This window comes from Drosophila santomea, chromosome 3L (assembly GCF_016746245.2).
Source record: "Drosophila santomea strain STO CAGO 1482 chromosome 3L, Prin_Dsan_1.1, whole genome shotgun sequence".
NCBI lineage: Eukaryota > Metazoa > Arthropoda > Insecta > Diptera > Drosophilidae > Drosophila > Drosophila santomea.
In genome coordinates this window covers 7,641,051-7,655,433 of record NC_053018.2, presented here as the reverse complement: position 1 = coordinate 7,655,433, position 14,383 = coordinate 7,641,051, and the positions used below count along the sequence as shown (strand labels likewise).

General features: G+C 46.2%; 6 protein-coding genes across 6 annotated transcripts; 4 read left to right on the top strand and 2 right to left on the bottom strand.

The window, feature by feature from the left end:
* The first annotated feature begins 183 nt into the window (after positions 1 to 183).
* On the top strand, positions 184 to 1,097 carry LOC120448026. Its single transcript, XM_039629767.2, has 2 exons — positions 184 to 371; positions 443 to 1,097. Exons 1-2 carry the CDS (start codon positions 305 to 307, stop codon positions 1,015 to 1,017), a joined length of 642 nt encoding a protein of 213 aa, XP_039485701.1. The 5' UTR covers positions 184 to 304; the 3' UTR covers positions 1,018 to 1,097.
* On the bottom strand, positions 1,009 to 3,008 carry LOC120448024 (putative serine protease K12H4.7). Its single transcript, XM_039629765.2, has 4 exons — positions 2,063 to 3,008; positions 1,860 to 1,998; positions 1,328 to 1,799; positions 1,009 to 1,262 (listed from the first exon to the last, which is right to left on the bottom strand). Exons 1-4 carry the CDS (start codon positions 2,848 to 2,850, stop codon positions 1,135 to 1,137), a joined length of 1,527 nt encoding a protein of 508 aa, XP_039485699.1. The 5' UTR covers positions 2,851 to 3,008; the 3' UTR covers positions 1,009 to 1,134.
* A 494-nt stretch (positions 3,009 to 3,502) lies between these two features.
* LOC120448042 lies at positions 3,503 to 4,511 on the top strand. Its single transcript, XM_039629786.1, has 3 exons — positions 3,503 to 3,676; positions 3,746 to 4,038; positions 4,160 to 4,511. Exons 1-3 carry the CDS (start codon positions 3,580 to 3,582, stop codon positions 4,343 to 4,345), a joined length of 576 nt encoding a protein of 191 aa, XP_039485720.1. The 5' UTR covers positions 3,503 to 3,579; the 3' UTR covers positions 4,346 to 4,511.
* A 69-nt stretch (positions 4,512 to 4,580) lies between these two features.
* Positions 4,581 to 7,237, top strand: LOC120448039 (cilia- and flagella-associated protein 52). The gene is made up of 5 exons (XM_039629782.2): positions 4,581 to 5,119; positions 5,178 to 5,882; positions 5,944 to 6,173; positions 6,242 to 6,458; positions 6,522 to 7,237. The coding sequence occupies exons 1-5, from the start codon at positions 4,695 to 4,697 to the stop codon at positions 7,171 to 7,173; spliced, it is 2,229 nt and encodes a 742-aa protein (XP_039485716.1). The 5' UTR covers positions 4,581 to 4,694; the 3' UTR covers positions 7,174 to 7,237.
* Positions 7,238 to 7,731: 494 nt separating this feature from the next.
* LOC120448040 (UDP-glucose 6-dehydrogenase) lies at positions 7,732 to 12,963 on the top strand. The gene is made up of 3 exons (XM_039629783.2): positions 7,732 to 8,123; positions 10,490 to 10,628; positions 11,182 to 12,963. Exons 1-3 carry the CDS (start codon positions 7,974 to 7,976, stop codon positions 12,321 to 12,323), a joined length of 1,431 nt encoding a protein of 476 aa, XP_039485717.1. The 5' UTR covers positions 7,732 to 7,973; the 3' UTR covers positions 12,324 to 12,963.
* Positions 12,936 to 14,158, bottom strand: LOC120448041 (SURF1-like protein). The gene is made up of 4 exons (XM_039629784.2): positions 13,881 to 14,158; positions 13,694 to 13,815; positions 13,440 to 13,634; positions 12,936 to 13,381 (listed from the first exon to the last, which is right to left on the bottom strand). The coding sequence occupies exons 1-4, from the start codon at positions 14,082 to 14,084 to the stop codon at positions 13,000 to 13,002; spliced, it is 903 nt and encodes a 300-aa protein (XP_039485718.1). The 5' UTR covers positions 14,085 to 14,158; the 3' UTR covers positions 12,936 to 12,999.
* Positions 14,159 to 14,383: the final 225 nt, after the last annotated feature.

The window sequence follows — 14,383 nt, the reverse complement described above, 5'->3', positions numbered from 1 at the left end:
AGCATTCCCTAACAAGTTTAGTATATCCACAAATTTAGAGCTGTTATTCTAAAACTTCTTCCTGTTTATATACATATCTTAAAAATTTTTGTTTCTTTGGGGTTAGCTTTATTAGAATTAAGTGTTCTCTTCTTAGAAAGAGGGATTTTCCACAGAAAGGGTTGCAACTCTGGCTGATGATAGTCAAGTTGGCCTTTCCGCCTTCTGCTTTTTGTCAGGCATTTTTGGAATAATTCGTTTGTTGAAATTGTCACTTGCGTGTGTGAAGAATTTAAAATCTGCAATCGTCGCAAAACCTTGGAAAATGATTCGCGCATTGTTAATGACCAAATGGAGCAAGTCGGTGGCGGGACCAATGGTCACAACGTGGAGTAAGTGAAGCGCACGTGTTTTTTCACTCATTAGCAACTAGACTAGACTAACGCCTTTCCCTGCCGTAAAGATTACCCCACATGGAATCGCCTCAATGCCCACACTGTGCGTCCACGTGCCGTGTCCTTGAATCCCGATCGCAGCTTCTCCGCTGAAGGTGGCAGCGATGACAAGCCCAAGAACGTGCCGCACGGCTTTGTGGCGCCGGGTTTTCCATCGACAAGCAGCACTTTGGGAAGTAACCCAGGGAAGAACACGCGTAAGGACGTGCCAATTGGTGAGGTGCAAACGCCATCCATTTCCATAGTCACTTCAGGCGGAAAACTGGGCAGAGCCGAGCCACTGGACTCCATCGTACGCAGCAAGGGCACCTCGAATGAGGATAAGAAGAGCGAGGCGCAGAAGAAGGCATCGGAGGCCAAGGAGGCGGCCGCCAAGCAGCTGCAGGATGTCATGGCCAACTTGCCCAGCAAGGAGCAGACCGAGAAGTACTTTTTCCGCGTGGTGGCCTTCTTTTATGACCTGACCTACCTGACCTGCACCTGGCTGCTGAACTTTGTCGAGCACAATATCGTTCGAAACGCCACGGTGCAGCACTACTGGAAGCGATTCCACGAGAAAATGGAACAGGCCAAGAAGGATTAACTCCCAGCGGAGCAGAAAATATATTATAAAACTCATGCGTTAGCAAAAAATAAAACAAATCGCTGACGAGTCCAAAATTACATTTGACTTAGCCACTCTTCCCCTGCCATTTCGAAATCACATTAGTGCTGAGGTGTAGCCATCCAGTAGCTTGGCCAGGAATTTGAGTATCTTGTTGCGAGCGGCCACCAGTTGGGGCGGATCGGTTTTCACCGGCTCGTACATATTGGCGCAGTGAGCAGTTCCTAAAAGGCGAAAAATACTCAATTTAGCCAACAAAAAAGGGAAAAATCTGTTGATAAGCGCATACCTTCTATGTAAATTGTAGGAAGTGCAGGGTTAGAAGACTTGAACAAGCCCAAAGCATGCCAGGGATCAATGGAACCGTGCACGTACAGCACATTTGTGGTGTTTGGCTTTAGGGCGCCATAGTAATCATTGGTGCCGGACACCACCAGCTGCAGGAACTTGGCGTCCATGTTCTTTGAGAACACATCCATGCACTGGCGAATGAAGAAGTCCACCCCGAAGCGATCTCCAAAAGTGTCTGCTGGGTTGTCCGAAGTCTGATAGAAGCCGAATTCGTGGCAGGTCTGATACGTCCACTGTCGCATTCCCTTGGCCGTTTCCGAGTCCCAGGAAACGTTCTTCATGTCCGCCACCATCTTCTCGTACTTGTAGTCCAGGCAGGTGGTGTTCGATTCCTTCAGTAGCATGTCGTTCACCAGGCCCAAACGGGTGACAGGTGGACCCGCTGTGGTATTCAGCATAACATCGCAGATCTACGGAGTTGAAATATGTTTAGTATGTGCTCAGAGGAGCAAGGTGAGGGTAAAACACACGTCGTCAATGGTAATGGTGGCATGGGGACTGTTGTCCTTGTTGTACTGCACCACTCCAGCAAAGTTGCCAGCCAGATTCTCAAAGAAGTTGGCCATGTCCAGGTCGTTTTCAATGGAATCCTTGATGGGAGTGCAGGTTCTGAAAGTGAAAAGGCATACAGAATCAACACTTGAACAGGATGTTTATAAGTTGATCCACTCACTTGAACTTCTCATCCAGACTGCGTTGTCCAATCATGTGCTTCAGGAGAATCTCCACTTGAGCGAAGCTGCGGGTCACGGCCTCCACGCATTCGGGCTTATAGGCAGCTAGAGAGGCTTTGACCACCTCGAAGTACTCCTTGAAGTCAACCTCCGCCAGCAGTGGACCACTGGAGCTGATTGATCCGTGGATGAGCTGGGGAAACTTCTCACGGGCCCAGGCAGCCAGCGAACCAGGATAGGAACCACCGAAGGCGATCCATTTCTGACCATCGGCCAGGTTGAACTTAACCTTCATGGCGGTCACAAAGCTGGCCAAATCCTCAAGAGCCTGCTCCGAGCTGAGATAGCGAAGATTATCGGTGGACAGATCCGCGGTGGGATGACTCTTGCCGTAGAAACGGTGCTCCAGCTGCAGACAAAGCGCTCCAAAGTGCTCCGCATAGTGTACCCAGGCTCCCTCCCGCATCCACTTGGCCGACGCCTCACCCTCGCCACCGATCATCAGGAAAACGGGTGCGGAGCTGTCATTCCGGTAGTAATCGGCATTCACAAAGTATCGCTGCTGCCAGGTGCGCTTATCGCTGGACTTGAAGTGATCCAATCGCTGCTCGAACCACAGATCCTCGGATTGCTGGCTCCTTTGCAGGGTTGGAATCTTGCTGGGCTCCCCAAGGAATCCGTTGCCCAGCCTTCCGCGTCGAAAGCCAATGCCAGAAATGGGCGCAAACAGTCCCAGGAGCAGAAGACCCACTCCCAAGGGGCACAGAACGCCCCCCATGAAACGCATATTTGCTTCCTTTGTTTGCTCGGGTCAAGTTGATTTTCCAGTAATTGAAGTATTTAATTAGTTGGAACCTCGCACAGTGCCTAACTGTAAATAGCGACTGCAGAAGAGTGGTGTGAGCTATTTATATAGGCACCGTTATGTATGTCGCACTCTCCTGATTATTCAGTTCTCGCTGTATTATATTCGCAAAGCCGGCAAAGCAAAACAAAAACATTAGGGGCATTCATGGTGCTTCTCGATTTGCATTCTCATTCAATTAATATAGTTTTTAGCGGACTAAGTGATTTATATACATATTTTGTATGCGTTCTGGTAACTTCAAAACTCTACAATAAGTGTTTTTAATTTATTTTTTTCATAAGCTAGATATTATCGATGAGCCCAACATGATGAGATAATATATGTATTTGTCAAGCAATAAACCAAGTATGTAAAATATTCCATTTGTTAGGTAGGTATTAATGCGGGGTTTAACAGTGCCGTTAATGTGCATGTTTAATAAATGTATTTGTCAAAAACTTTTTAAAACCATGGATGGGTTTCTTTTATTTAATTTCCATCTGCATAGTAATTTATTAGCAATGAGCTAAATTTACTAGCTAGATTTCTAGCTTAGTATGGCAGCACTGTTGATGTGTTAGCATTTCTCCGCTTTCTTAGAACGGTCACATTAAATGCGCGACTTTTTCAATTATTTACGTTTTTGTTCAATTTAATTTTAATATTTTTATGAATATATTGTTGAAATCTGTGATAATGGACTTTAATAGCAGCACCTACGATCAGAAGTTCTTCAATTTCACAGCAGCACAGCTATCGGCAGAGCGTAAGTCCTACATTCCTAGTTTCCTATATCAGCGTCCTTTTTTCATCATTTTCAATTTCCATTTCAAAGGTGAACATATTGTGCAGGACATAATAAAGAAAGGCATTGGCCAGATCATCAATAAGATTAAAACGCCCGCAACGGCGGAGTTATTAGAAGCCCAAAGGGAAACCGTGGAGCGTCGTTTCCAGGCCGCCGCCTGCAAGGGCCTAAAAGCTCTGAGGGAACTGGACAGCAGGGTGTTCCACGTTCCACCGCATGTGCTGCATCCGGAGCACATGTTCTTCGAAAATCAGTACACCAGCGAGGAGGAGGAGCAGAAGACAGCCAAGTTGGAGGAGCTAAAGGCCAAGTACAGAGAGGTAACTTAAGAACTAAAGGAAACTATCTTGATCACAAGCTTAAGATCGTGGGAAATGGATGATTTATGTTATAATGCTAGATCGAGAAAGCAATAAATCTATAAATGCACTTTCATTTCAGAACATGGCTATGCTGGCACATTTGAAAATCGAGGAGGAGAAGTACGCCGCCATGGAGGATGTCATCCAGAAGGAGCTCGAAATGCAAGATCGTGTTCAGCGAGCCTGCTCCTCCCTCAATATCAGCAAGCTGAAACAGTACTGCACTCAAGTCAAGCCCTTCCACCTACAAAAGGAGATTGATTAATTTTAATTTATAATCTACATTCCCATTATCTATTTTCCCATTTATTTTTAACGTTTACGTTTTTCCCTATTCCACTTTAAACCTTTTCTGTCGTTAATTTAGTTTTAAAATAGACATTTAAAATTATTATGAAATAGAGCAAATATAAAACACATTAATCATCTTACAAAAACGTTAAACTAGTTACTTTGGCAACAGCGGCAACCCAGCAACGGTCGCTGTTTAAAATGCCAGCTGCCCTGTTTTCAAACAAAAAACAAGCCGGTTAAAAACCTTCAAGCTCAGAACAGACACAAACTCCCCTATATGCTACATTTGGAATCGTATATTTTGCTATAATCCAGTGAAAATGGGAGAGTCCCACGATGGCTGCAGGCAACTGTTACCGCGCGCGATCTTTGGCATCAATGGCAAGGTGGAGAATGGAGTGCGCCAGCATCCGGTCACAGGATCCATTATCTTTGCGCTGGGCAACAAGATAGGCATCGCCGACTACAAAAAGAATACGCAGGAGTTTGTGGCCGGACACACGAACACCATATCATGCCTGGATCTCAGCAAGAGTGGCAAGTACATGGCCTCCGGTCAGATCAATCACATGGGATTCCGGGGCTACGTCATCATCTGGGACTACGAACAGCGCAAGGAGATCGCTCGCCACGATCTGCACAAGGTCTCGGTGCAGGCCATCTGCTTTACTGCCCAGGATAGATGCGTGGTGTCCATTGGAGGCGTGGACGATGGCTCAGTTATCGTCTTCGATATGGAGGCATTGTAAGTATCCATGGCAGAACTTGCGCATAAACTTAATTGACTATGTTCGCCATTATAGCTCTCCCATCTGCCAAACACCCGCGTCGCGGGCTATATCCGGAAACGCCTTGACTGTCCGGCCGTTGCACAACAATCCGTACTTCTTTGTGACCGCCGGAGATCGACACCTGCGCCTGTGGAGCATCCTGCGCGAGCAGAAGAAACTGTACGTGCAGGATGTCCTGATGGCCAGCAAGACGCGCGTCTTCTACTGCGCCCGCATCAACAAGACTGATGAGTTCGCCTACTTGGGCACCGGAACTGGTGATATTGTGAAGATCGTGCTCAACTGCTGCGATAGCGAGCATGTGAGCAAGAAGGGCTCCACCAGCTGCATCCTGGGTGCCTTCGGCACCCACAATCCCAGAAAGCCAACGGGCAGAGATTGCAATCGCTATGTGAATGGTGTGCGTGCTCTGTATGTCCTGGAAGGCGGACGTTTGCTGATTGGAGCGGGAAATGGCGACATCGAGCTGGTGGAGGAGCGCACCGATGTGCCGCTGATTAACTTCCGCGACTATCCGGGTCCCACATGGCCATATTTGCGCACCCTAAAGAAGACTCACGTTTCTGGCAGGATCTCGTCCTTTGTGCGCTCGAGAACTGAAATGTTCTACATCTGCACGGACACCAACGAGATCTACGGGCTGAACATCAAGACCTGGGTGCTTAAGCTGCTGCGAACTTGCCACACCAAGTCGGTCTACTGCATCACGTTTCCCAAGTGAGTAGATCGCATATACGCTTCTACGATCCTTAATATCTTTAAACGTATCGAATTTAAGGAACTACTCTGGCGTGTTTGCCACGTCGGGCAAGGAGTGCATCCGCATCTGGTCTTCTGGACGCAAGCAGGAGCTGCTCCGCATCATGGTTTACAACTTTAACTGCGCCTGCGTGCGCTTCACCCACGATGGCACCAGCATAGTCTCTGTTTGGAACGATGGCATCATTCGCGCCTTTACCCCAATCACCGGAAGACTCATCTACGCCATTCCCAACGCACACAACAAGGGTGAACTTTTGGAATACTAACTGAAACCTTCTTATTCCTTCTTATTGAAAACATCTCTTTAACCACAGGATGCAGCGCCTTGGCCGTGGCCTCCTCGGGTCGTCTGATCGTCACCGGCGGCATCGAGGGACAGGTGAGGGTGTGGAAGATCGATCCGTATCGCCAGGATCTCGTGGGTGTGCTGAAGGATCACTCGGGGCCCATTACCTCGCTGGACATCAATTATCTGGACACTGAAGTGATCTCGGCCTGCACCGATGGCTCCTGTGTGATTTGGGATATTAAGTGAGTTGGAAATAGCTATATGTACCTTGAAGTATTCCTTAAACAGTAACTAATCCCCTCAAGACGCATGACGCGCAAGCAAGTGGTGACCGCCAACACGCAGTTCATGTCCGCGTCCTATTTCCCAACTGGCGTCCAGGTGATCACCTGCGGCTCGGACGGCAGAATCATCTACTGGATGGTGTACAATGGAGCCCTGATCAGGGAACTAACCGCCTCCAAAAAGTCGTCGGTTAACTGCCTGGCCATCAACGAAACTGGTGACTACTTCATCACCGTGGGCAGCGATCTGCAGGTGAAGCTCTGGGACTACAACAGTGGTGCTGTGGTGGGCATAGGCTCGGAGCACGCCTCCTCCGTGATCAGTTGTGCCTACAGCCCGTGCATGACTATGTTTGTCACCGGCAGCACGGACGGTTCGCTGATCATCTGGGATGTGCCGCGCGACTTCTGGGGCCGACCCAATCCGCCGGATGCTACCAAGTACTCGCTGCCCAAGACCTCGTCCAAGACCAAGATGAACGAGGTGCCATCGCGTGTGAACTCGGGCACAAACCTAAAGACGCCCAGGGGCGAGAACATCGATGGCCTGTTGAAGGCCACTCCCAAGGACGATCTCTGCTGCGTGGAGTGCCCGCCGTGCGCCAAAAAGGAGGCCAAGGCGCCTGATCCCTATGCTGAGTGCGGAATCGTTCCGGATGTCCGCAAGTGCTGAGCTTTACATATTTGAGTTTTTTGTCGTGAAATAAAAGCAGTTGTCTTTCTGCCAGCTGAGGTTACATTTATATTAGATTTACTTAATAGAATTAAGGATCTTGGTTTAATCATCATTTAAATCATTATTGTGGAGAATATACATATGACTTTAAATAATATTTCAACACGAGCCTCCTAATATTAAATTAATTAACTTCAAATCTTTGCTAATGGAAACCATTTTCGAAAATGTAATTTTACCAATTAAAAATATTGCAGTAAAACCTCATATATAAAAATAAAACATCATTTAAATGAATAAAAATCATTTTAATAATCAAGCTGAATATTTAAATATCAAAGTGCATCCTATTTGATGACAAATTATTAGCAATTCGTAATTTAAATAATTAATTTGTTTAAAAAACGAATATTTAAAAGTTGTTAAGTTCCCAGAGTGACCATGCTGGCAAGCGCCGTTATGGGGCGCTCGCTCTGCGGTCACACTGCATTACTATTGGCCAGCGTTGTTGTTGTTCTTGTTTGCAAACATCCAAACTTCGTGTGGATTTTAAGCGGTATTGGTAGTAGTTATTGTCGTTCCGCCGCCGCGTGAAGTCAGATTCCTCCGACCGCTCGATTCAACAGCACGCGACACTCGCCGGAGAAGCAAAAACACAAGACAAAAAAAAAAACAACAACAAGAACTATAAGTAGTGGGAAATTGGCAAAGGAGAAAGAGGAGGAAGGAAGCAAACGGAAGGGACGACGAACGGCGAAGCAAAACAAATCGAGCGACGAAAAGCGGTGTGCAACGAAATGAAGGTCTGCTGCATTGGCGCTGGTTATGTCGGTGGTCCGACCTGCGCGGTTATGGCGCTCAAATGCCCCGATATCGTGATAACCCTGGTGGACAAGAGCGTCGAGCGGATTGCCCAGTGGAATTCGGATAAATTGCCCATTTACGAGGTACGTTTTTCTTTTTTCCGCTTGTATGTACATAGGAAGTGCTACTGTTGTGTGCGTTTGCTTGCCAGTGGGAGAGAGAGGGAACGTTAGCTGCACTGGTGTGTGTGTGTGTGCTCGTGCTCACGCCTTAGCCTTGCAATTTGTGTGTTTTTTCTTCTTTTCGGGGCTTCCACTAATCCTAAACAAACAATACATCAATCAATTCCCGATCCATCGAGCAGATTCCAAAACGTCGATGACCGCTCATGTCCAACTCGGTGAATACCCCCCTCCCTCCGCTCTCCTCACTCCGCAAAAGTAAACCAGTTCCTCTGCACATAGAAAATGCCAGAGCTATTCGGAGATTTCTTGAATAATTCAATCCTATGTATCTTGTAGATACATTAGTCCTTTAGTTACTATGATTGAGTTTGCCATGATTAAGTTTATACGAGTTATACTTTAAATCACTTGATAGATTGATTGCCTTACGAAGCTCAGTTTTCGCGCAGTGTAGCCCGTCTTCACCTGAACAACGGTGCGTGTTTGGCATTCTACTAGACTTCAGGTGCTCAACGCACTTGGCCCACAACAAGGTCAATGGTCAGTCGGCGTGTTGCAGCCATTAGTCACTCAAAATAAAGCATTAAAAGCGCGCAGAGCCGTATGATTGCTGAAATATGATTCGGAACGGAAAACCAGCGTGGGAATCGATTTTACTTTCCAGACTGCGTGACCATCACTGTCGTTCCACCAGACCCAAATTCCAGATACTACAAGTGCGCCATTAGGTGAGAAGCCATAAGGTGCAAGCGGATTGCCCGCAAAGGCAGCTTCTCCTCCTACTTTACCCCTCCCCCCCTCCAGTACTGCCGCATTTCCGTCCTGGCTTCCGTCCGCCCTCATTCTCCACTCTATACACTATATGTACATATATATTTGGAGCTACCCACTCTTCTTATCGGCTCTGCGCCAAAACAAAGTCTCGGTTGCAGATAAGCTCGCTGGGCATGACTTTTTTTTATTTTTTTATTTTTTGGTTTAGCGAGCGCACATTAGTTGGAATTACCAATTACCCACGTTCCCGTCAAACACCCAGTATCTCTGGGGGAAACAGTATAGAATAGAAGTATATACAGTACAATCACCCAAACACCCATTACTCTGTGCCTGAGTTTCGCGTGTACTGGCTTCCTAGTATATCACGTTTTGGGATTTGTACCCTGTAGCAGTAGTATGTCATATCAGTTTCCTTAAAACAACAAATCACTGCGTATATTTTATATATTTAACTCAAGCTTATCGTCTTCTGAGTGTATCCCTAAAAATAGTTTCAAAACCAATCAAGTACAATACACATTTATCTGCATTCTAGACCGTAAATGTTTTTACCTAGACCCACAAATTGGAAAATTTACGTTTCAAGATAAGCTGCGCTCAATGGAGCTCGATTGTAATGGATACTAATGATATGCACGCAAAGAAGATGGGCAAAAAGTAGACACTGGGTGCACTTGTACCCATTAGAGCCATTAGAGGCTGTCTAGTCAGTTTCCGATTATTGATATTCACTTACCAAGATTGCAATACCACCAGCAAACAATCATGGCCAACACTTGAGTACTCCAATGCAATTTGCTAGGAAATGTAAGGGCGATCTTGTCAACAACATCCTCTTGTTTGGAATTTGCACAATTGGCAATTGGCAATTGGCGTACTTTCATTTTGCACTTTTATATTTCCCGCCACGTTCCAACTCGCTGTACTCATGTTCCATAAAACTTATCGCTTATGTTCCCGACTAACACATGTATCTGACTGGTTGTTTAATGTATCTGTCCAATTATCAAGATCTGGAGATAGATCTGCTGTTGTTGTTTATATCAAACGAAAGGCGAAAAAGAAATAAAAAAGACAGTTTTTAACACCTGCCCCCCGAGAAATCCATATAAATACGTATGCAAATTTGGCTGGGCGCACCAAACGAGTTCAATGAACATTCAAAGTGTATCTGAAACGGAAACATGTCTGGCTGAATGAGTTAAATGAGTGGTGAATCAAGAATTCGTGTGAATATTGCATAAGCGTAGTCATGGGAAGACCCTATCCAATAATTTCTAAATTAATCACTAAACGCCGCCAAGTGGACCACTCCAGGTGCTATTGCAGCACGTAAACACGTTAATTGAGAGATAGCTTTCATGGGAAATCGGATACAAAGTATATATATAGAAGGGTTATAATCTTATCGGGCAACCAAGTGCTCAGCTTTGGGAGTGGGTCGTGATTGGCATTTTGAGAAAGCCAAAGCTAAAAAACTAGGCCAACAACTTGTGGCTGAATAATTTCTAAAATATTTTAACAAAGCACTTTGGTTTCTTTTGCAGCCCGGCTTGGATGAGGTGGTGAAGAAGTGTCGCAATGTGAACCTGTTCTTCTCCACGGACATCGAGACGGCCATTAAGGAGGCGGACCTCATCTTCATCTCGGTGAACACGCCCACAAAAACCTGCGGCAATGGCAAGGGTAAGTACCTATAATATATAGAATATTAACAGGTTCAATAGATAGAGCAATTATCATTTGCTATGAAATACAATCATTTACAATCATATACTATCATTTAATACAACTATCGTTCATTTAGCTTCTTAAGTTTAGAAAATATGGCTACTATCATGTCAGCTTCAAATCATAAATTTGTTATTTAATTATCAATAAAATAGCAAAGCCAAGAAGCAGACATCATAAATAATTACAGAATGAGGCAGTACTTGAAAATATGCTTTCTAAAAATAGACAGCAAGATGTTTTTTTAATTTAAAGAAATAAACTTTGTGAAGTGCGTTTAATCAGAAATCGTTTGATAATCACACAGCTCTAAAATACAATTAATTGAAAAAGCAATTAAGGGTGCACTTTCATAGCTATTAGTCACCAAAATGTTTAACTTTTCAAGGTTCATTGTACACACCTCCATCTTTGCTGTTCGAGAAATACTTTAAGTAAACCTAAAATGAATTGCTACCGCTTATTGTCAAACCTAATATCACTTAGTAATCCACTTTTTAATCTGCAGGCCGAGCGGCGGACCTCAAGTACGTGGAGAGTGCAGCACGGATGATCGCCGAGATTGCGCAGTCCAACAAGATTGTGGTGGAGAAGAGCACGGTGCCCGTGCGGGCGGCGGAGAGCATCATGCACATACTGCGGGCGAACCAGAAGCCGGGCATCCACTACGACATTCTGTCCAATCCCGAGTTCCTGGCCGAGGGCACCGCCATCAATGATCTGCTGAATGCGGATCGCGTGCTGATCGGCGGCGAGGAGACGCCCGAGGGCCATCAAGCGGTGGAAAAGCTGTCCTGGATCTACGAGCACTGGATACCCAAGCAGAACATCCTCACAACCAACACGTGGAGCAGCGAACTGTCCAAGCTGGCGGCAAACGCATTCCTCGCCCAGCGAATCTCAAGCATCAATTCGCTGTCGGCAGTGTGCGAGGCCACCGGCGCAGATGTCTCCGAGGTGGCGCGCGCCGTGGGTCTGGACTCTCGCATCGGTTCCAAGTTCCTGCAGGCTTCCGTGGGCTTTGGCGGCAGCTGCTTTCAGAAGGACATCCTCAACCTGATCTACATATGCGAGAACCTCAATCTGCCCGAGGTGGCCGCCTACTGGCAGCAGGTGATCGACATGAACGAGTACCAGAAGCGGCGATTCTCGCAGAAGATCATCGAGAGTTTGTTCAACACGGTGTCGGACAAAAGGATAGCGATCTTGGGCTTTGCCTTCAAGAAGAATACGGGCGATACGCGCGAAACGGCCGCTATAACCGTATGCCAAACTCTACTGGAGGAGGGCGCCGCACTGGATATCTACGATCCCAAGGTGGAACCGGAGCAGATCATAGACGATCTCACGCATCCCAGTGTCACGGAATCGCCGGAGAAGGTGAAGAAGGCGGTGCAGATCCACAGTGATCCCTACAGCGCAGTGCGAGCCACACATGCCTTGGTCATCTGCACGGAATGGGATGAGTTTGTCGATTTGGACTTTAAGCGTATATACCAATCCATGATGAAGCCGGCTTACATCTTCGATGGCCGCAAGATCCTCGACCACGAGCGATTGCAACAGATCGGCTTCCACGTCCAGACCATTGGCAAGAAGTACCAGCGCACTGGACTCCTCCGCTCGTGGGGCATTGTGCCGCAGCTTTAGGCGCGTCGGACGGCGGATGTGGTGGCATTCACACTTAAAGTTGGCGAAATTTCCAGTATTTGCGAGACTACACTGTAAATATGCGTATTTTTTTCTGTATTTGAGTGTGTGTTAGATTGGGTCGATTGAGAGGATAGCCACTAAATAAGACCAAAAGCAATATTTAATCACATCTTGGACAATTGGATGTTCTTAAGTAGGAACTCTGTCTATTTTAAGTGAAAAGTAAATTTGAATTCTTGAATTTTGTATATTAGTTTCTAAAGAAAGTAAGCTTTTAAAACATTTCTGTATATAATAAGAAAGCGTTATACTAATTTGAACACAATTAAGGCAATATTTAACCACAAAGTTATAAAACGTAGCGTTTTTTTTAGATACCCCCTCTGATCAGACAATATTATAATTTCCCCATATCGACCCAAGCTAACGAGTGTGTTTTTAAATAGTTAAAAGTATTCAACTAGGCACACCCGAAAGGGAAACCCTCAAACCGTATTTGTATTCATATTCCTATTCCCCTGTCGATCCGCCACTCGAGGATCGGTAGTTGCAATATAAGTCCCCAGCAGGACAATCCCCTCCTGCGGGGCGGGCCAATAAAAACCAGCATTTACACGAGAACATGTAAATTTTATAATAAAAATAACAACAGTGCGTTTAACTAATGTTCCTCTCAAAAGGGTATCCTCTTGACTATTTGGCGGTACCACAAAAAGGAGGTGGCCGCCGATAGGCTGAACCAGGTCACCAGGTACGACAGGTGATCGTTGCGCAGCGTAACGCGTGTCTGGCCACCGATGGGACCATGTGTAGCCGTTTGGGCGTCGTATACGGCATCCAGGAAGACAGGAGCCGCTCCTGTGGCGGCGCACATGCGTACCAGATCGCGATAGAGGTAGACATTGCCCTTGTGGTCAGGTGTGAACTGCGGACGTGCCTCTCCTTTGCGCACCACGGCCGTGAGCTCCACTTCCGCCTGCTGTTGGCCCAATGCACGGTTTTCCGGATCCACTTGCTTGCGGGACACCCATCCTCGATTGACGAGCACTATGTCGCTAAGGGATCGGATGAATATTTAGATGATTCGGAGAATGCTTCTAGAGTATAACTTACTCTCTATCTGCGAGCTGAAAAGGGGTTACTATTAGATAGCCATTGCCCGAGTCCCGCTGCGAGAAGAGTCCGCCTTGGGTTTCCACGCCATCGGGACGTATGAGCGATCTCGGACCCATGCGCATCTCCTTGTCATGAAGGAAACGTCCACGGATCTTGACCAGCCGGTACTCCATTTGGGTTAGGTCACTGAGACTGCCGGATGCACACATTAGAGCGGGAGAATATACAGCAGAATGTGCTGGCAAACCTACTCATCTGGCAGAGCCACAGGCGCCGTGCTCAGCTGTTTGTTCAGATCCTTGATCAACTGCTCCTTCCAAATCTTGCGCTTCACTTGCCAGCAGCCCAAGCCAAATGTGGTGGCCGGAATAAGCTAGGGAATGGGTGGCAACAATGATTAGTAATATTATGCAGCTGAGGGCGCGAGTTTTGACCCACCAGGAGGAACCATCCCAATGGAGCAATCTTCTCCTTGTCCTTGGCCGCCTGATTGGGAATGCTGGTGGTCCAATTCACCGGCGCCCGCTGTTGTGTCATCTTCCTGGCGATTAAGTTCGGTTTGTTCGCGGTACCGGTGTATCGGGATGCAGTCTGCATATTATAGGCCACCTGCCGGCACAGTTGACTCCCCAAACGCAGCATGCTTTCTATTATTTAGTTATGAAATTTATGGTTACTTATTTATTTACATTTCCAATTGGATGTTTACAGTATGACTGTTTCGTGCTGTTAAAAGCAGCCTTTAAATCACGCAGTCACACTATTTTCGAACTCAAGCTTTTCTAGAATTTATGAATTAAAACTAAAAAAGTATGAAGCGTCTATGTAAATAAAGAAATGGTTCTTAATTTTCCTATGCTAAAAAAACATATATTTTCATTTACCATTATTTTTAACAATTCTGTTATTTATATGTTAGTAAATCACTGTTAACTTGTGTT